The sequence below is a fragment of the Desmodus rotundus genome, chromosome 8 (assembly GCF_022682495.2).
Source record: "Desmodus rotundus isolate HL8 chromosome 8, HLdesRot8A.1, whole genome shotgun sequence".
Classification (NCBI taxonomy): domain Eukaryota; kingdom Metazoa; phylum Chordata; class Mammalia; order Chiroptera; family Phyllostomidae; genus Desmodus; species Desmodus rotundus.
The window spans coordinates 105,254,783-105,276,424 of record NC_071394.1 but is presented as its reverse complement, the minus strand read 5'-3'; the positions used below and the strand labels follow the sequence as shown (position 1 = coordinate 105,276,424).

The 21,642-nt window shown below is 50.0% G+C and overlaps 1 protein-coding gene across 2 annotated transcripts in view; it reads right to left on the bottom strand.

Annotated features, from left to right (window-relative positions):
• SLCO2A1 (solute carrier organic anion transporter family member 2A1) overlaps window positions 1-21,642 on the bottom strand; it is a 72,366-nt gene that overhangs the window by 37,565 nt on the left and 13,159 nt on the right. For both annotated transcript variants that reach the window (XM_053930326.2, XM_024566197.4), the window contains exon 2: window positions 2,579-2,716. In XM_053930326.2, the coding sequence (XP_053786301.1) occupies window positions 2,579-2,716 (138 nt within the window). The remainder of the gene's footprint in view (window positions 1-2,578; window positions 2,717-21,642) is intronic.

The window sequence follows — 21,642 nt, the reverse complement described above, 5'->3', positions numbered from 1 at the left end:
TCCTTCACTGCTAGTGTCTCCCAGTGTCTTCTTCCAGAGGGCTCATGTTCACGAGGCTGCTCTTCCTGCCCCGCTCTGCTCAGGAAGCCATAGCAGCTACTGCCTACCACAAAAGCTGGGAGCTTGGAGCTAGGCTAGGAGGTCCCCCTGATGTAGCTGCCCTCTCTTCTCCTGGCAAGACCCCTACTTTACTACTTGGTCTGTTTCTAAATGCCTGGGGCAGAATCAACAGGAAAATCGGAAGCTCTATGGCTAAATTGCTGCCTTACCTCCTCTACATGCCCCCATAACAGACACACTCAGATGCACACACACAGAGATGCACACACACAGAGAACACAGACACACACACAGTCATGCACAGATACTCAGACAGACAGGCACAGACACGGGACTGTCCGTCTGAGGAAGGAACTTTCTCATGGTATTGGACTCAGAACACACCCACAGGCATGGCTTAACACCACACTGTGGAAAAGCTAATATGAGTTTGGGAAAGAGAAGAGGTAATGAGTGAATTATTTTCAGTTTTTGTTCAACCATAGCCTGGGGAAATATTCTGTCCCTAATCAACATCCTGCTGTAGACTCTGCCACATGCCCCAGCTAGCTATTCCCTGCCCCCCCGGAAAATCCAGTTGTTCCTGGGCCACATGTTTGTTCCAAGCCTAGCAAAATATAAATGAAAAAAATTGAAGCTGGGAAGATCATCGATTTGTCCATGACCTAAGTGACCCTGCAGCTCTGACGCTGACCAGGAGAGGTGCCTGGGCCGCTGTGTTGAGAAGGATTCAGAGTTCTGGGCTCGGCAGGAAAAAGGCTGTGGTGGGCTAGGGGTGCCTTCCAGGGTCATGGATAGGACTGCAGTGACACGAATGTCAGAGACTTGTTTTCCTTGTGTCCTTCACGAGTGAGGACAGCATGTACCAGGGGCATCACTACAGTCACAGGCCAACATTCAGGATTCTGCATCAGGGTGCCAGGCCGGCCCCTGTTCTGTAGGAGAGCACAACCTACATGGAGGGGCAGACCCAGTCACTGGGCCCCCGGAGCTCCAGACCACACTCTGAGAGACAGAGACACATGTGTGCGCACGCACACACACACGCACACACACACACAGAGAATACAGTGAGGGCATGCATGTGGGCCTGGGAGTTCAGAGGAGGGGCCTGAGGCCCATTAGGCCAGGTTTGTTTGGAAGATGAGGTCTGTGGGCCCAGGTTAGGAGTGGTAGCAGGAGAGGCAGGTTAAGGGTCCAGAGGGAGGCCTCAGCACACGGCCGCCAGACAGTCCGTGCTCAGATCCTGGCTGCGCCGTGCACACACATGCGGCCGACCTGGGAGGGGCACTCGGGCTTTCTGAGGCATGCTTCCTCGTCTGGAAAACATGACTGTGAAGAAACCCCTCATCCCAGGACTGCAGGGGATCTGGCACACGGGAGGGATTCCCAAGGGGTGAAGGGCCAAGGAGCGACACCAGCTGGGAGCAGGCGGGGGGTGGGGGTGGGGGTGGGGAATGGGGGCACTGAAAGGTGGTGGTTGGAGGGGGCGTGAGGAGACAGCCCACCTTCTTCATAGCTCCATATCAGAGCCCCAGTCTCTAAATTACTACATCTAAATTACTACCCGAATTCACTAAGTCGAGAGAAGATCTAACTATATTCCAAAGGAACAACTGGGCTCCCGGGGTGAGTAGGCTGCTGCCTCCACCCCAGAACAGCAGGCCTCAAGAAGAGAAGCTGGGCCTTGGAACTCCATCTCCTTACCTGGAGCCACCAGTGTTGCTGCCACGATGGGGAGGGGGCGGGGGGGGGGTGCTCTGCTGCCTCCCAAGTCTCTTTCTCACCAGCTTCCAGTGACTCCTAGAGACCCTGCCCTCTGACCTCCCACCCCCGACCTCTCAACCCACCCTATCTTCTCTAACTTCGATGTGCAGTCACTGAAGGACAGTGTGAAATCCACATTGCTGGGAGGTCAGAGAGATCTGACCTTTCTGGGGTCAAGGCCATTGAACAGCTCTGGCTCTTGCAACACTCATAGGATAGGAGCTGCTGGACTTGGTGCTGCTTCTCCAGCTGCAGGACTGGGGCTCATCTCCTCTTGGACTGGGGACGGGCAGAGGTCACATGCACTCATGGGTGGTCACACAACTCAATTAGGAGCCCAGAGTTTGGAGGCAACAGCCCCACACACTGCCACAGCCCCAGTGCCCTCGTGTGTCAGGAGGGGGACCAAGCAGGGCACCTGCCACAGGGCTGTGGGAAGGAGGCCCAGGTCACAGGTGGGGAGGCCCTGCCTCCAGCCCAGAACAATGGATCTCGTGGGAAAGGAAGAGAGGAGCTGGGCCTGGGAACCCCATCTCCTTACCTGGAGCCACCAGAGGCTCTCAGCTCAGTGCCCAGTGCCAGAAAGCCTCAGGAAATGCAGCTTCTTTCACCATGGCCATTGCATCTGGCTGTCTCCTTTCCCTATGTGTCTATCCCAGACCCTCACTCCTCTGTTCTTCTTGGACACCCCTCCCAGACCCTGTAACTGGGGTGCATGAGTGGGTCAGATGGACTGGAACATCCTGCTTACCTCATTCAAGCTGGAAATGAGACCCGAGGAAGAACTGGAGAGGCCGAAGCGCTTCTCGATGGTGGTGAGGCTGCTCTTGAAGTAGGAGCTGTACAGGAGCTGGCACAGCTGCAGGAGCCCCTGGCAGAGCACGAACACCTGGGGGAGACACCTGGACAGTGAGCCCTGGCTGGCCACCTGGGCCTTCCATTCTGTTTTCTCATCTGTTACTTGGGAACACTGATTTTACCAGGTGGTTCCGAGGGTGAAATGCCATTGTGGTTTCACCGGGAGTCACTCAGTGGGTCATCAGCCATCCATTTCCACCGTTCCCATTGTTCTCAACACACTCTTGCCATAAATGACCCAGGTATCCCACAGGGTTGGAGAAGCACCTCCTGGGAAAGGCCTGACTTATCAGCCACATTCTTGACTTATTTTCTGACAACACCACAGTGCCCTGCGGGCTGCTGCTGTGTCCTCCTTCCTGTCCGAGTCACTCCCAGGGCACTAACATGCCCTGGGCCAGATTGTTCCACTCCTTTTGACCTGCTCTCCATTCCCCAGCCTCCAGAAACACCTACCCACCAAGGCCCACCCATAATACTCACCAGTATTGGGTTCTCAAATCACCTGGTTTTAATGAATGTCCCCAAGTCACCTCTTGTCAGGGATATGTGTGATTGTGCTGGTTCCTGCCCTGGACGAGTGAAAAGGCCTGGGGAAGGCCCAGGCCATTGTCTCTGCATCCCATCCTGCCCCAGATACCCTGTCATATGGTGTGAGTAAATGTGAGTTCTGAGGGCAATGGGGACAGATACACAGCAGGGCGGGAGGAAAGAAGTTTGTGGCATCTGGAATCAGCTCCTCGCTGAGCTCTGGACCCACTGGGTTCTCAGCTGTTGGACTGGGACACAGCAGGTTCAGAGCCAGGAGCTGTACATCCCTGAGCCTCTTGGAAGGTACCCCTTGTAGAGATTGCACTTTTCTTTCAAGAAAGGGTGGAGTGCTGTTACGTTTCATAGTTTGCCAAAGTTCTTGTCTTAACTGAACAGCTGGCGTCTCAGGATAGCAACTGGGCTCCACCTTCATTTCTATTTCCTTGCAAAGCTAATCCTGTGCCTTCTGCAGGGGCCCCGCTCTGGGCTGTGGGATCAGAGCTGACATTCGCTCTTCTACCTTCTAGGGCAGAACCTCTGTGAGGCCAGCCAGGGGCTCCCAACAGATAGTGAGGGGGCGAGTGACGGGCTTTGTCCAGGTCTGATTGTTTTCCATGGTCACTGGGCATCTGAGCATGCTCAAGCCCTGAGTCTCTGGTCCAGGCCAAATCCAATCAGATTGTGGATGTCTCGCCATCCCTTAAAAGCTAATACCAACAGACTCTGTCTGCTGGTTGCACTCATGCGAACACTCTGACCCCTCAGACTAATCACTTCCCAAATAGGGCTCCTCATTCTCCCTCACAAACTTCCTTCCCTCCTGTTTTTCCTTCATTCCCTGTCACCTTCACTCAGTCCCCAAGCCAGAAACTGGGAATCCTAGATGCCCCTATTCCTCAACCCCTGGCATTGCTAAGCCCAGTGATTTCTTCTTGGTGTCTTCCAGTCTTGACTTGCCCTTCATCTCCATGCTATGCCTTAGCCTCAGGCCCTCCTCTCCCGGCTGGTTTACTACAACAGCCTCTTACCTGTCTCCTGTCTGCCCCGCCTTGCCTTCCACCCCCCACCCCCGACAGAGCTTTCTCAGACACAAACTGTGAACAGGTGACACCTAAATTAACACCTCTCACTGGCTCCCACTTCCTACAAAGTAAAAACTAACGCCCTTAGCATGGTATCCAAGACATTACAGGTCCTAGACCTCGCCAGACTCTGGCTCCATACTCTGTTGTGGCTAGTTGCATTTTACAAAGATGGCTACATTATTATCCTCTGGCCCACAGACACCCCTTACAATGTGATAATGACATTCATTCATCAAAAGACGGGGTCTCTGTTCCCTCCCCTTCAATATGGCCAGTCTTAGCTGCTTGCTTCTAATGAAGAAAATGAAGCAGACAAGATGTTGTGTGACCTCTGAGGCTAAGTCCTAAAAACCGATAGAAAATCCACCTGGCTCTTTCTCTCTCAGGACCCTGAGAACACAGACATCACATTGTAAGGAGTCCCAGTCTCTCCTACTCATGGAGGGGCCCAGGGCTGGTGTTCTAGCTGACAACTCCCGCTAGTTTCAGCCTGCAGCCAGTATCATGTTACTGAGCGGGGCCTTGGAGGATTCCAGCCCCAGCCTTCAAAGCCAAGTGCAGCAGACATAAGCTATCCCCACCAAGCCTTACATAGATGGCAGATTAGCGAGCAAACTAAATGCCATCATGTTTTTTAAAACTCCTCACCTGAGGATATGTTTATGAATTTTAGAATAAGAGGAAGCAAGACAGAGAGGGAATAAAAAACATCCACGTGAGAGAAACATCGACTGTTTGCCTCCTGTATGTGCCCTGACTGGGGACCGAACTGCAACCTAGGTATGTTTCCTGACTGGGAATCAAACTCACAACCTTTTGGTGTATGGAATGATGTTCCGACCAACTGAGTCACCTGGCCAGGGCAATGCTGTCATTGTTTTTAAGTTTGGGGTCACTTTGCTACATAGCACTAGACAGCTGCAACACCTGCTGCCACACACCTTGCCCTTCAGACTTCTTCAAGGTCATACTACTCAAGTTCCCCACAGCACACATTCATTGTCTGTGTATTTGCTCACAATCTGCACAGAATCATCTCCCCTTATTTGTCTGGATAACTCTTCCTCTCCCTTCAGGGGCCCTATTGCCCAGCATGGGGCTGTTATGTGTCTAGTTCAAGGTTGCTTCTAAAAATCCAAGCACCCTGATACTGACTTCTGCGCAGAGGCGTCTTGGTGGCTTGGCACATGGCTGGCATTAAGGTAAGCATTCAGCAGAGGAGTGAGGGCTATCATAACAGCCTAGGAGAGACACAGTGAGGGTTGGACCAAAGGATGGGACAGTAGGATTTGGGGAGGGAGCCCACAGGGGCTCTTGCAGAGGGTGAGTTGCCAATGCTGTCCCTGATTCGATTTTATTTGTTTTTAGACAGAGGGAAGGGAAGGAGAAAGAAAAGGAGAGAAACATCAATGAGTGGTTGCTTCTCACGTACCCCCTACTGGGGACCTGGCCCACAACCCAGGCATGTGCCTTGATTGGGAATTGAACTGGCAACCCTTTAGTTTGCAGGTGGGCGCTCAATTCACTGAGCCACACCAGCCAGTGTCACTGATTCAAGGTGGAAGAAAAGGGCCAGTGCTCCAGCCTGAGGGCCAGGAAGGGGACAGGGCCATGCCCAGAGACAGGGGCCCAGGAAGTGGCAGATACATGGAGGGGGAGGACAGTTTTGGGACACCCGGGTTTCTGGGCATGAAGCTCAAGTGAAAAGGCCTGGGGAAGGCCTTTCCTCTAGCTAAATCAGTAATGAATGAACAGGAGTGACTAATCTCTACCAAATTCCCCAGCAGTCTCATGAGAGGAAGGTGAAGACAGTGGAAGGAAAAAAAACACTGTCTCAGATCTTTTCCTGAAAGATATGCCTTTGCTCTTTCCAGTAAACAAAGAAATTCCCTATTTTCTCCCCTGAAATACTAGGTGGAAGACTCCACCTAGAGTCAGCTGGCACCTGTCCACATCCCACACCCCTTCACAGAACCAGCCTTAGCCCCAGCGTTAGCCACCGCAGCCCTGTTAGGTCTGGGTGCCTTTTGGGTGCTCTGGCAGAAGTGCTGGCACGTATCTGGGCCACCTGTTTCCAGTGGATTCAACGGATTGAGGGGAGTGAGATACATGGCTACAAGGGAGGGTGGGCAGGGAGAAAACCGCCAGGAAAACAGAAACAGGTGAATGGATAGTTCCCGCAGAGCTCTTTGGCCAGGGTCCCTCAGGGTCATCAGAGTCACGTGACCCCACCTAGTGGCTATTGAGCTTATGTGGATGGGACCCTGGGACTGTGACCCAGGCTGCTAAAACTTACTGAGTACCTGATCCAGGGCCAGCATGAGGTGAAGGGACAAACTCGTGACACAAAGCAGAAGTAGAAATCCACCCCTGGAGACCATGGGGCTTAAGAGTGTATGCAGATGGAATGGGGGGAGGAAGAAAACATTTGCTGGTTGGGCTGCTCCCCACCATCCACCATCATTTAGACAATATAGCGTTAAGTGTTTCAATGGTTTGGGTTTTGGTGTCAAACAAACCTACTTGGTGGAAATCCTTACTTTCGACTACATATTTGTCCTCTCTGATGGCGGCTTCCCCTGTAAACGAGAGCTATGATAACACCTGTTCTCATTGCTGTTGGGAGGCTTGCAGGAGAGAATGTGTCTATAGCACCTGGCACCCTTCCCGCCCGCATACTGGAAGGCTATTTATTACGTTCTTCCATTGCTTCCTCTTGCCCAAGTAACTGATCCTCTCTGATGTTTTCAAGTCCCCTGTGGCATGAGAATCCTACAACAGAAGTTCCCACAACGTGTACCCAGAACACCACTTGCTTGAGATTCTCCAAGTTGAACGGATTCCCAGGAGAAAAAACTTTGGAAAAGTTTGCATATTATAATCTCCCCACATGAATATTTATACTTCACATTTGCATATTAAAGACTCTGAGGAAACCTCCAGTAAAGATCTGCTTAAATTTGTTTTATCCAAATTTCTCCATACTATGTATATATTAATGTTAACTATGGAACATATACACATTAATATATATATATGTATATAATTCTGCAAAATATACTTTAGGGAAAGATACCATGTCCCTTTTAGAAAGTAGCTTATGGTACAATCTGAGTCTTGCAATTCCTTCACAAAAGAAAAAGAAAGTAAAGATATGTTACATGGGCTGTATTATCTTCTTTAAAATAACACACCATCATTTTCTATCTCCTCACCCTATTTCTATTTTGAAAGCACTATTGCTTACTACAATTACATCATGCTTTGCATTTCTCACTGTTTGACTTCTCCCCCAGGGTGTAGAATTCATGGAGGAAAGACAATGTGTGTTTTAGGATGCCACCTCCCCGCTGGCTGCCTAGTCTGCAATTGGGGCTCGGTCATTATCAGATGAATGACTGTGTCCTTAATACTCAAACTGATGAACCCTTGCTCTAGAATACATGCCCACAGAGTAGCTGTGGGTTCCAGTGATCCATCCTCAGTCACCGATGAATTCCCCCTTCGGCGTGGCCTTCCACGGGTCTACAAGCCACGGAATTTACAAGGCACAAAACAGCTTTCATCAGGTTAGCTGCCCACTTATTGACTTGGCTCCACTCTAACTTATTTTTTTGATATTTCTAAACCCAAACTAAAAAGCTAAAGATTTGTATTATATCTGAAGGGACTTTCTGGAGTGGTAGAAATATTTTATATTTTGATTGTGGTGGTATTTACACAGGTGTATACATTTGTCCAAGCCCATGAATCATTTAAAATCTGTGCACTTTATTATATGTAAACGCTACCTCAATAAAGTCAATCTAAGGAGAAATTAATTTAAAAAAGATTTGCAACCATGAAGGTATTCAACATAATGTTCTGAGGCTTTGAAGGGAATTCCGCAGATCTAACAAAAAAAGAATGTTAGAAGCGTTGGCAATGTCATTGGAATAAATCTGTTTACCCAAAGGGCCCACTTGGAAAGGGTCAGAACCATGTCAATATCTAAGCTTGTATGTGCATGTATGCATATTAGATCTACACGTCTTTAGGCACATGCTGTAGACGGAAGCTGGGAGAGCGCATTCCTGCAAGTCATGGTGGGCGGGGAGCTCTAAGACTTCAAACACTTGGGCCCACACTCCACTCTTTCCCCAAATTTAGGAGCATGAAGAGGAAATCTGGAGAGGAAGGAGGCAGGGACATTGGAGTGGTCATAAAGATCCTTCTTCTAAGACAGAGAAATCTTTTCTCCACCAGTGCCAAAGCGCTAAGAAAGGCTGAGAAGATGCTGAGAGGCCAAGGGAAGGTTCAGAGATGTGAGCAGCATCGTAAAGGGGGAATCGTAGGACAGGAAGGGAAACCGTCCCAGCTCAGGGTGGATGAGAAGTGTCAGAATGAAGACCTGGTTTCCTCTGCTCTAGATGTTCGTGACCCTCTTTCCAAACTAAACATTGGAACCATGACCCGAGGCATGTAACCATGGTGATAGGGACACTGGGAAGAAATTCTGAAATGTAGTCCCCATAGGTGGTCCCCACCTGTCTAACCACTGATTCTGCAGTCAACCGATGCTGATGTGTCCACATGCACCTTGGGAAAGGTAAAACTCTAGAAAAGTCACCTGATGCCTTGTGTCCACTAGGTTGTGAAGTCTGGGATAATTTAACACGCTACAGATCCCAGGAGTCAAGAGAAAACCAGTCACAAGCAAGAGATAGGGCTGGATTGTGACATACCGTATTTTTCGGACCATAAGATGCACCTAGGTTTTAGAGGAGGAAAATAGGAAAAAAAATTTGAAGCAAAAAATGTGGTAAAACATTTAATAACATGAATAACATAATATTTCACCAATGTAAATGTAAGCTACATTTGGACTATAAGACACACCCCCATTTTCCTCCCAAATTTTGGGGGGAAAGGTGCATCTTATAGTCCAAAAAATACGGTAGCCTGTGACCTTTTAGCTTAGAACAACTGCTTCTATCCATAAATGACATCTGTCAGCAATGTAAATGGAACTATTCTTCAGAATGAAGGAAGGAAGAAAAAAATAGGTAGGAAGGGAAAGAGGAAGGGAGGGAGGGAGGGAGGAAAGAAAAGGAAAGAGGGAGGAAGGGAGAGAGATGAGAAAAGAGCACAGTGAAACCTTACTGTCACCTTCCCCAGTAAGGCAGGGTGTGTTGCGTGGGTACTGTGTGCAGAGGGCCACTGCAGTTCTCTGAGTGAGGGAGGAGACTCCAAGTGCCTCTTTCTTGCTTTAGTGTCTCCAACCTCTGGGACTCAAAATCTGGCCCCAGAGTCCTTCGGTTCCTTCTCTCTCTAGGCAGGAGCTGACTGCATCCCAGACAGGAAGGAACATCTCCGAGGCGCGCTTATCTTGTGGGAAACCCCAGAACAGCACAGCTATGCTGACAACTCAATTTGAGCAACACTTGGCATTCAGAAGCTTCTTTTCACAGTCAGCTGGAATCCCTCCTTAGTAATCATAAATCCACTCACATTTATTTTCCCTGCTTCATTTTCTTCCCCACCAATGTATCACATGCATGTGTCTTAAAAATCAAGTCGTAGGAAAGAACTTAGAGTGGCGAGACTCAGCCCTATGCTCAGATCAAGTCCACCAATAGCACTGGATGACCACCTCCGTGTTTAGTGTTTCTGTTGGTTATCTGCTCACATCTCAAACAAAGTGCTTGCTCTGTGATTTCTTGATTGATCCCTTGAGACGGAAGCCATTACAGAGGAGGATTTATGCTACTTGTGTTTGCATCTCCCACTCCTCTCCCTACTGCTCCCAACTTTTAATCATTCCATCAGTATTTGCGTCATGATTGGACAGCTTCACTTGGTGGCAAGCCAGCTGGGAGCCAGAGGAGCGGACTTCCCTCCTGGGCGCACACACCCTCACTAGCTGACTTTTCACCCACTCATACTCTCTCTCCCTTTCTTTTTTTTCTTACTGGTTTTCACCACTTTTTTACTCTGAATACTTTCATTATAATGAGGGTGTTGGAGATAAGGGAAGACAAATATGTGCTAAGCCTGTCACCTTGAATTATAAACCCAATTTATTTCCTGATGCTAAGTCTAGCAAACAAATGAATGATTCTGTCCCCACTTTTTCAGTGGGGGTTGGAGGGACAGTAGCATACACTTTTCAATGGACTAAGTAGTCAAACTAAAAAGTGTACGCAAGCCCTTCTCCACCACCCTCCTTCCTGCCCTGCCCCACCACACTCACGCATCCTGATAACTCATTTATTTGGCTTGACTCTTCCAAAGTGGTTGGTGTGTCTCCACGAGGAAGCGTGTGGCCAGTGGTGCTGGCTCTGGGTGTCTGCCCATCTCCACTTACATTTCTATTTTTCAGTATCTCTACCCCCATGGCCCATTCTCAGTCCTGGTTGAAAGGTCACCAAGTGGGTAAGAACTGGGAGGGGAAGTTTGGGGCTCAAGAGGCCCCAATGTGATGGAGACAAAGGGAACTCAGACGGGGTGACTCCTGGCAGTTTCCCAATGACCTCAGAGAGCCAGGTATGTGAAAGGGGCCGGGGGTGTCTGGGTTGGCTCCTTTAAGGCCCACCAGTGAGGCCCTTCAGAGCTTCAGGGAAGAGGGGGACCCTTTTCCCCTGTCCTGCCAAAAGCAGAAGAAAACAAAGATTCAGATGTGTCCTGGAAGGAAGGCCTCCTCCAACCAGCCAGTCTGCTTACCCTCCAGTACTCTCTGCAGGGTGTGACTTTGGACTGAAATCACGGCCTCGGGTGCCAAAGGAGGACGTCTCTTTTAAGAAGTGATTCAGGAAATCAAATATGTTCCCATACAGGAAGAATGCCTGAGCAAGATAAAGTACAAGATTCAAAATAGCCAGCCTAGGGTCAAAGTTGGTGGTATTCATAGCAACAATAATAATAGGTGTCTCAATATTATTAGTATCATTATAAACTAGTAAAAGCCTTTGATAAGATAGGTCCCTGGATAAGATAGGTTCTGATTTTTATACCTCCCTGGAGGGCCTGGGAGGTATAAAAATCAGAATAACCTAAAAAGAAAAGAAAAACATAGATTTCCATCACAGCTTTATTGTCCCTGAAGAGGGAAGTTGGAGAGTTGGAACTGGGAGGGAGGCCAGTGGAGGCTGACCCCTGGCAATTCTCACTGTCCGGTGTAACTTTTCCCTCCAGGGCTCCCTTGTTAGCCCCTGCTGCTTACAGAGTCATCTTACTGTCTGTCAGGGTTCTGCTAATGTGACTGAGAAAGGCCACTTGCTGAGGCCTGTGACAGCTGCTTCAAGGAGGTCTGGAGTCCATAGGAAGGGAGGCCAGGAGGCCATAGGAAACCACCATAGGCTCCGAGAAGCACCATGCTGAAGTGGGCTCTTTCCCACCTTTCACACAGCCCGGGGGTATTCCCGGCCAAGGGCGTCTTTGGAGCTAGGTCCCAAATAAATTGGATTAAACCAGGATCCTTCAGCCATAGTTTTTTTAGTTTAGTCCATTCAGTGTAGATAAAATATCACCTAAAGCCCTGACTGGTGGCTCAGTTGGGGGGAGCATTGCCCCGTAACCAAAAGGTTATGTGCTTGGTTCCCGTCAGGGCACATACCTAGGTTGTGGGGTTTGATCCCCTGTCCAGCCACATACAATCCCCCGTCTGGGTGTGTACAGGACGCAACCAATAGATCCTTCTCTCTCACATTGATGTTTCTATCTCTCCCTTCCTCTCTCTCTAAAAGCAATGAAAAAAAAATGTCCTCAGGTGAGGATCAAATATATACACACATACGTATATGTATATGTATATATATGTATGTGTATATATATACATATATATATCTCACATGGAGGTCCCAATCTCCAAAATTCAGTAGATTTTATTGTCATTTAGTGCATGCACATTTTGTATTATGAGTTAGAAAAGGCCCTGGATGAGACAGGGTCCTGGGGGCCCTTGGAAGTAGAAAGATCAGAACCATCTATAAAGAAAAACATGGATTTCCACTGCAGAGTCCTTGTTGGAAGGGACACAGGACATATCAAAGGAAGGAGACGAGCTTTCTAGCTCTTGCTCTCAGTGCTCCCCAAGCACCGTCTGCTGGGTTTGTTTCCTATTGCTGTTTCCTCCGCCGTGCCTGTCTGACTTCAGCCCTAGAGATGGCGAAGGCCGATGTCTGGATCAGCCTGAGGATGAAACAGAAGAGCCCAGGGCAGCCGACGGCCTGAGGTGACCAAGACCTGTGGTCTGATGATCTTCAGAAATTGAAGATTAAAAAAAGGTTCTCCCAAGAGATGAAACATGAGCGCATAAGCCTAGACAAGTTTATCTGATTAGCTAGAAGCATAGTGCTCAAGACTTCCCAGAAAAATAAACACTTCAAAACAAACTCATCATTGACATTTTTGTAAGTACGTGTCCAAACCCTTCTTCTGAAAATCCCAAAGCCATTTCTTTCTCTGAAATCAGAGAAGCTTTCCTTCATGGAGGACAAGAGCTACATGTCTTTTTTGGCAGTTGTCACAAGAGTAATTTGTTAGGTTGTATTAAGGCACCATTGGGGAGCTGCTGAGAATCTGTTCATGGCAGGAAAAGAACACTCAGACTGTGTTAATATGGAAACCTCACGTATTTTCTATTCTCCCAAGTCTTTGCAGTTGTGAGATGGAATGTTAATATTTGCCTTCACCTCCCTGAAGGGTTTGAAGATTATGCCCTTTCCTTCCCCCCGACTCCCCTTCAAGGAAGGGGAAGCTAGTTTTTCAGAGAGCGAGAAAGTGGGGATTGGGCACATCCTATCAGAAGAGCCAGGACCCCAGGAGCTAACGCCTGGGAAGTCAGCCAAGAAGGAGGGACCCCATTGTCCGAGAAGGCAGGTTCATGGCCCAGGGAAGTACTGAGGGACTGAGTATTTTCTCCACATATCTTGATTGTTTGCTTGTTTGTTTACTAATTTCTGTTTCCTCATTTGTCAGTCTTGGTCCTCCTGCACCTTCTAAGACATGTAAAATGTTCAGCAAATACTTGTTGCATAAAGTTAATCTGTGTGCCATTCCGAGAGGCAGGTATAGGTAATTCTTTTTGTTTACGGATGAAGAGACTTCAGGGAAGCTTACCAAACTGTCTCACATTACACAGTTGGTAAATGATAGCAGCAACTGACTCCCAATAAGATGCTCACTCTGCTCCATTGTGCTGCCCAATATCAAGGGAGTTTGGGGAAGGAGGCATCATGGAAATTGTCTTCACCAAGATGGCCAGTTACCAAACTGCCTGATCGATGGGCTGTCCCACAATTGCTTTACATAGGGGTGGCAGCATGGGACACTCCGTTCCCCCTCCCCATCTGTGATGTCACTTGCCTTCCCAGTGTTCTTGCTCTCTCTGGCTGTTCCTTCTTAGAAACCCTTGTGGGAGCCCTTTCTTCTGTCCCCACTGGATGCAGATGGTATCCAGGTCTGTCCTTGGGCCTTTCCTGCCCTGGGTGTCCTATTCATCCACACAGGGGGTCATCCTGGGGGACATGCTGGAGCTGTGGCCCATAGCCAAAGTATGGACCACCCTCTTCCACCCCAGGCCTTGCAGTAAACTCTGTCCCACAATTTCAACTCCTGATCAGTTTCTGAAACTCTTGCCCCAAACCATCACTGTTACCCAACACGGTCTCCCCCTCTCAATCCCAGTTCTTGCACTGGTGGGTGCTTCACCCTCCAAACCAAGCCTAGAATCCACCCCATGCTCTCCATCTCTACTGCGCCCAGGTTGCGGTCAGGTCCCACCTGGCCACCATCACAGGTTCCTGCCTTTTCCCTAATTCCACTCCTTCCTCTCTCCAATCTGTTCTGCAACCAGCAGCCAGAGCAATCTTTTAAGAATCTTCAAATATAACTTTCACACAAAAGTCCTACAGACACAGCTCGATAACATTTCACAGACCGGGGCCACCTGAGGGACCAGCACTCACATCAAGAGATAGCACATTCCCAGCTTCCCGGCAGCCCTCTAGTGCCCTTCTCAGTCACTGCCCACTTGCAGGGTAACGACTCTCCTGAATTCTAGCTACGCAGGTTAGTTCGCCTCTTTCGTACTTCTTGGAAGCGCAGAGCAACATGACCTTGTAAAACGCCCTCCAGTGAACTCCCATCACCTCAGATGGAAACCAGGCAGGGCACCCCTGCCTCCAGGGCCCTCCTGCTGCAGCCCGAGCCACTTCGGCTATCCCTGGGCTCCCACCACCATGGCCTCTTCTTGGCTACTAAGTTGCCTGCATTCATCTGTGCTGATAAAACAGCTGGAGCTTGTAGCCGAGGGGAAAATGCAGGGCAGTGTGAGATGATGTGTGGCCTCAGAGCCTTTGGGGGTGGGGCCATCCTCTACACCTTCACTCCTGCCCCCTTCCCTCAGAGAGCTTCTACCCCCCTATCTTTCTGGAGGCGAAGAAAGTCCCTCCTGTTACACGTCCTCTATTGTTCCTTCAGGGCATCGAGCCCAGACTGCAATTATACCATCGTCATGCAGCAATCTTGGCATCCCACAGGTGCTTGTCTAGTCAGCCAGCAGGGTGGAGGAGGGAAATGACCGAGGAAACACGGCTGCTGCTTTATGAGGAAGAGGCAATCCGCTGGGCAAATATTGTTGTTGAACACATCAGTGTGAAAGAAAAAAAGTCAGCGAGCGACACCAACGTTTGCCTAGTCACCCATGAGTAAGCAGATGTAAAGTTACCAAAATGGATTGTAACGTCCTTAAAGAAATAGGTCATTTCCCCCCCTTCTACTGTATTCCTTTATTGTCCCCTCCCCCCACCAAGTTCTAGAGGCTATCAAACTACCCAGCAAAGCCTTGTCAATTCCTTCACTTCCATCGGGATCATGCCCAAGGCCTGCTCCAAATGAGAGCGCCCAAATACCTCCATTTGGAGAAGTGAAACCCTGGACCCGTGTTGGTTCTTTAGCAGAGGAGGCTGGAGGCTCATTCTGAGGCATGAGGAGGCAGGACAGCTGGGCATTCTCCTGGCGCTGCCAGCAAAGAGACTGAGGAGGGAACCGTGGGTGTCCTTCAGGATGAGGAAGAAGGCCTCCCCAGGGCAAGCCCTGACCCAGCAGCCTGTTCCCACCTACTCGCAGCCTGGCCTCAGCAGCAGCGGACCATCCCACCATCCCCTCCTAGGCTCCTCCTGAGTGTCTCATAAACCACAGCACGCCAGCCCGGTCAGAGCCACCGTGGAGGGCTGAGAACAAAGCTGAAAGCACCTACAATGGCGTCAACAGCAGCAGACGCTTGACAGGAGGGTGAGCAGGCAGCTCGCCACGAGAGGCCAGGGCACGGACGTGCATGGACACTTGTCAACCTCGACTTCAGCCACAATGACAGGCCTGCTTATTGTCAGCACTGTCCCCGCTCACAGCTGTGGTGTCAGAGGTCCTCCTGAGGCTACAGCATTCAGAATTGAATACACATGCAACGGACGGGCATGCTCAGCCCGCCATTCCCAGCACGTGTGCTCACGGTGGGGGGTGGGGGTCTCCCCTGTACCACACCTGTCACTGGCAGAGAAAACTTCCCCTGCATGGGAACATTCTCACACACCATCCTAGTCACCTTGGCGTTCCCCTGCCTGCTGAGGGACCTGGGACTCACAACCATAGACTGTTCTCACAGATGCCCGCTCCCTCCCAAGACCCCATCACCCCAAAAGCAATGGCAGCCCCCTAAAGACTCGGTCCCATGTAGAGCAGGCCCTTGGCAGCGAGGATAAGAAGTTCAGGGTGGGGGAGACCCCATCCTGCAATAGAGCAGACTGGCCCTACCTAGAGGTGTACTTTTGTGATTATTCCCTCCCTGTTTTTCCGGTGGTGGGTAGAGGGATGTCACCAGGAAACATTCAAATCTCTTTCTTATCAGATAACTTAAGAGAATGAAATGTCCTCCCCAACTGTAAGCTATGAGCTCATTTCTGGATTCCACCACCTGACCTCCTCCTGCTGGTTGCAGGAGGTGCATGTAACTTGGTCGTCTCTGTTTCCCCACCCACTGACAGCAGTCAAAATAACCAAGAATATGGCCTCAAAGATTACATCACCTTAAATGGCTCTGGGCAGGGAAACCAAGATACGTGTCCCTACCCGGCCCCGTGTACCTCCACTTCACCTCCCACAAGCCCCTCTCCCTTCCAGCCCTGCAGGTGGTCCCCCAGCAGCCTCTGTTATGGTCCCCATGCCTGATCTTCTACTTCTTCCCACCCTCCTCCTGCTGTCCCTGGAACTATGGCAAAAGGCTGAGGACATTCTCTACCACCTACGCTGCCCCAGCCTTTGTGGTGGATATTATGGGTTGAACTGTGTTCCTCCAGAAAGGTAAGTTGAAGGCCTAACCCCTGGCACCTGTGAATATAATTTTATTTGGAAACAGAGCATTTACAGATGTAATCAAGTTGAGGAGAGGTCATACTGGAATAGGGTGGGCCCTAGTCTAATGACAAGTGTCTCTCTCTTTCTCAAACCAATAAACATACCCTTGGGTGAGGATCAAAAAAAAGAAAAGAAGAGGAAATTTGGATACAGAGAAATACTGGACAATGGAGGCAGAGAACGGAGCGAGGTGTCTACAAGCCAAGGAATGCCAAGGATTTCTGGCAATCGCTAGAAGCACAGGGGCATGCTCTGTGATCTGCTTGGTCCTCACCCCCTCGGTTCAGTTAGTGACAGAATCCTGTCCCTCTGGCCCAGACGTCCTCGGCTGATCCCACCAGAAACCTGTTTGTCTTTCCTGGGCCCACTGCATTTCTGCCTCCAGCTCCAGGGAGAGCCTGCTCGCCCCTGCTCTCCGGGTGACTGAGGAAGCAGATTGCTTTATTTTTTTAATTGTTCAAGTCCCAGCGATTTTCCTAATTCCTCTATTACTCATTTATTGTTCACTGCGGACAAACACCGTGACAGCCAAGGCCTCCTGCGGGGGTTACCCACTTCCTGCTCCCACACTGGATCTGTCTGGCCTCTGGGCTCCAATCCCCACCCTGGGGATCCTCTTTTCTCATTCCCAGGCTCTCCTGCCTTCTATCCTCAGCTGGAGGGCCCTGATGCTCAAGTTCATGAGAATTTCCCCCAAATGCACAGACCTCTGCTCCGTGTGAGCCACATAGTTACAGGAAGCCCATGTAAAAGGAAGGGGTCTTCCTTCTTCTCTCCATAAGCCGGGATTGTTTCCCCTCCTGACTTTCAAAGCTTTTGTGCAGAATTCTCTGCCTTCTTGGCTGACAGCAAATTCTCACAAGTATCAGAGTCCATCTGCAGGTATTTCTCAATAAGCCAGAGACTGCATCCTTACCAATTTTTCTAGACTTTATAAAGGACAAGGCTCTAGACCGATTTGCTTTTCTAGACTTTTTCGGATTCACCCTAAGCCTGTGTCCACCAGCACACCTACCTGTAAGAGGCCACCTTATCTTGCATGGCTGCCTCAGGGAGGCAGCTGCAGCCCAGTCACACTGAATTTGGATCTATACCTTGGACACATGTCTCTTCAACCAGGTTCTGACTCCTTGCACTTGCTGCCCTCTGTCCCCTCTCCTGCCCCTCCCCTGCCTCACTGGCCTAACTCTGACTCCTCTGTTGAGCTCTGTTTGAACATGACTTCTCCACTTATTTGCTTCTCGGTCCCTTCTCTAGGCCACTCCCTTGCTGGCACATTCCCACAGGAACCGGTGGGCCTCTGTCTCCAACGCTGTCACACTTGTGATTCCAGGGCAGTCATAGTTATAGGGGGGTCCACTTCTGAAGACATCACTTAGTTCAAACCACACAACTCAAGACTTATTCTTCACTGGATGCTGTGTTTCCCAGTGACAGCTTAAATGACACCCTTCTCTGGCAAAGGCGCAGACACAATTTACAATTCCCTTGGCCTGCCAACTTTAACAGATTTTCTCGGGGACGGGGTGTGTGTGTGGGGGGGGGGGTGATGGGGGTGGTGCATTATTACTAATTTTGCCCAGAAGAAACATTTAAAATAATGTCGTAAGCAAATACTTATTAAATATCATTATGGGCCAAGCACGCTCCGGGGGAGACCAAGGGCCAAACAGGCTAGAGCCCTGTGGAGGCAGTGTGTTATACATGAGGTGCATGTACGTAATAGCAGTGATGGCTCTTGAGGCCACGTGGCAGATGGCAATGAAGCAACACAAGTGACATGCTAGAGGCACTGAGACTACAAGAGGGTGAGGAACAGGGCCCTGGAGAAAGTGAGGCTGGAGCTGGGTTTTTGAGGATGAGGGGAATATCAGAAAGTATAGAGGGAAGAAGGGGCCATCCTTGGCCTAGGAGACAAGAACAGGAATGGAAAAACACAAGTATGATTAGGGCTCAAAAAGTGGTCTGGGAGGTCTAAGAAAGTTCTGGCTAAGTGACAGGAGAAAACCGCCTTGAGAAAGAGGCTTGGTGACCAAGAGGAGTCAGAGAACATTGTCTCTCTCTATCTGCACCGAAGACTTCTGAGCAGCGATAATGCACACCAAACATTTTTGAGAAAGGTCATTCTGTACCAGGGTGAGAGATAGAGGAAAGCAAAGGCAGACCGGAGGCAGAAGGGTCAATGAAAGGTCTTGGAAGAAAGTAGGCGGAGCCTCTGACCTGGGGTTGGACAGACGCTCTGGAGAAGACAAAGATGTGACGGTTAAGGAGAGGTTGGGGATGGTGAGTGAGCATCTGAAGAGCAAGGAAAGGGAAGCATGAGCTCAGTCGACAGAGGGGAGCAGGGCAAGTGGTGGGAGGCAAAAGACTATGCTCTGGAGAAGACCCAAGCGAGTACCCAGGGAGCCACTCCTGTGTTTCAGGCTAAGCAGCAGGTGTCCAGGAAGAAAGGGCCATATAGAATCCAAGGACCAATCCCCAAATTAATATAATAACTCAGAAGCTGCATATGGGGTCTGGAAATAAATCCCCTGTGGACTCCACCCAATGTTGGCACTCTTTGAGCAAGACAGCAGCTGTGAGATGATGGCTTACTACTTCATCTCTGTTCCCTTCTGTTCTTGCTCCCGGAGGCCAGAGCCTCCTGCCTTCTTAGCCTCTGGTACAGCTGCAGGCAGCCTCTCAAAGGGGACACCTGAAATGGAGCCCCAAGGGGACACCAACAGAACTTCACCTGCTAAGTCTGCAGAAGTATCAGGGGGACAAAGGGGACTCTGACAAGGTTCTCTGAGATGTCTGACACTGATGTGAAAGATGAAGGATCTGAAGCCTATTTGATTTCAAATGACAGACACGACTTGGTCCATGTGGAATCTTCTGTCTAGTCTTTCGATAGGTAGCAGCAGTCTGCCCATGGAGCCCACCCCGCCCTTGCCCCAGCAGGTGGTCAGGACACATGCTTCGTCTTCTCTAGTCATCCTTGGCCAGCCTCTATTTCAGATCTACTCTCTCCATCATTGCAACTCATTTCTGGACTTTTCTGGACAAAGGGCTGTGCCTTCTATAGCCTCACATCTTTGCCTTTCCTGTGCATCTTCCAAGTTGGTTGCTCTCTCCTCCCCTCTCTCTGCCTTCCTCCTCCTTCCATTCCTCAGGTGAGCAAGGAGGAGGGGAGAGAGAGGAACATTTGCAGGGCCTGGATGGGGAAAGGTAAGGAAACTGAGTGGGACCCAGTCTTCAGGCAGAGAAGAGAGAGGGCTTCAGTTGGAAATGTCCATGGAAAATGCCCAAATCCTTCCTTGGAAACAGTTCAAATCCCAGGCTGGCATGACCAAGGAAAGGACACCAAGAGGTCAAGGCAGGAGGTCAGGCAAGCCATGCTAGCCTCTTTCCCACGAGAAATCTATGTTGAGATAAAAGCAACTGGGACATCCTTCCCTGGCACCCAGACCTTCCAGCACTCCCTACAGCCAAGGACCCCAGAGAGCGACAAGGGGAGTGGGCCACAGTGATTTCCCCATTGCTGGGAGGGCTAATTCAGGATGCCAAGGTCTTCTCTGGGCATGACATGTTCAGTCTAGACACAGGAAATGAGGGGAGGAGTGGGGGCATGGGGGGAAGCAAGCCGACTTCTGAAATCCCCTGTTTACCTACACTATTTCACCTTCAGCTATAAATATCAGTAGCAAGAACACCACTGACTTTACCCCCTGAGCACATCTGCCATCACCAGGCTACCTGGGGAAAAATGACCGACGGGGAACTCAGCCTAGCCCAGCAAGCCTGTGTGCCCAGAGAACCCCGGAAATTCCCTGAATTCCAACATGTGGCCCTCAGGGCTCCTCCTGGCTGAGAGGGTCCTGCCCTCTGCATCCTCCTAATCCCCCTTCCTCCAGGCCAGACACAGGTCTTGGGGCCTGAGATTCACAGCCCTTGGCTTGGCCCCAAGCCACACACAGCAGGCTCCACTGTTGGGGTTGGCTGAGAGGCCCCCCAACTAGCCCTGCTGTGCGCCTCCATCCACCTTCCAACTCCTCTGAGCACTCCACACCGCCCCACCTAGAGCTCTTGAAGGCAAGTGCAAGGGGATGTGGTTTCATCATTCATACCTGGCTGGTTTTGACTGGAATTTGTACCTGCAGGGTTCCAGACTCCCACATGAAATCATCAATAAGATGACTTAGATGAGGAAAGATTAGCTAAACAAGTACTTACCGACTACCAGCTGCAGCTCTGGGAGCAGCAGACGTGAGCTCACTCATCTTCCCAACACCACTGTAAATTCATGTCTGCAGCCCAGGGGCATGTGCCCTGTCAGCAGCAGGTCACAGAACGAGTACTAGAGACAACATAAGGAAGGGGCACCTGGACACTGATAACAGGCTGGGCACCTGAGCCACGTACAGGAGGGCAGGAGACCCTTGCCATGGGATCTTCAGACTCTGGGAAGGGTTAGAGGGAATGTCCTATTCCAGGCCTCCTAGCAGGAGCTCACCTCTAAACACACCTTCCTCTCATCAGTGACTTCAGCAAAGCCCCTCTGATCCCTGCACCCATTCTTTTGGGGTTTCCTATTGCCCATTGGTGCACACCCCTCTTGGAGCTCTCCATCCGCTGCTGCCCCTTTTTGTCCCATACTTGTTCTGAATGTCACTATCCTTTGAACCTGGGCCAGTGCTCTTGATGAGTCAGTTTGGTTAGACTGCAGCCACCAATTATTCAGCCAAAGACTCATTGAGGTGTTGCTGGGGAAGGAGTTCACAGATGTAATTTAAAAATATGTATAATAACTTGACTTTAAGTAAGGAACATTATCCTAGAAAATCTGCGTGGGCCACATTCAATCAATCAGAAGACCTTAGAAGCAGGACAGAGAGAGGAGAGAGAGCAAGAGATACTGTGCACAGCAGCTTCAGCCTGTGCCTGTGATCATCCTTTCCTGACCACC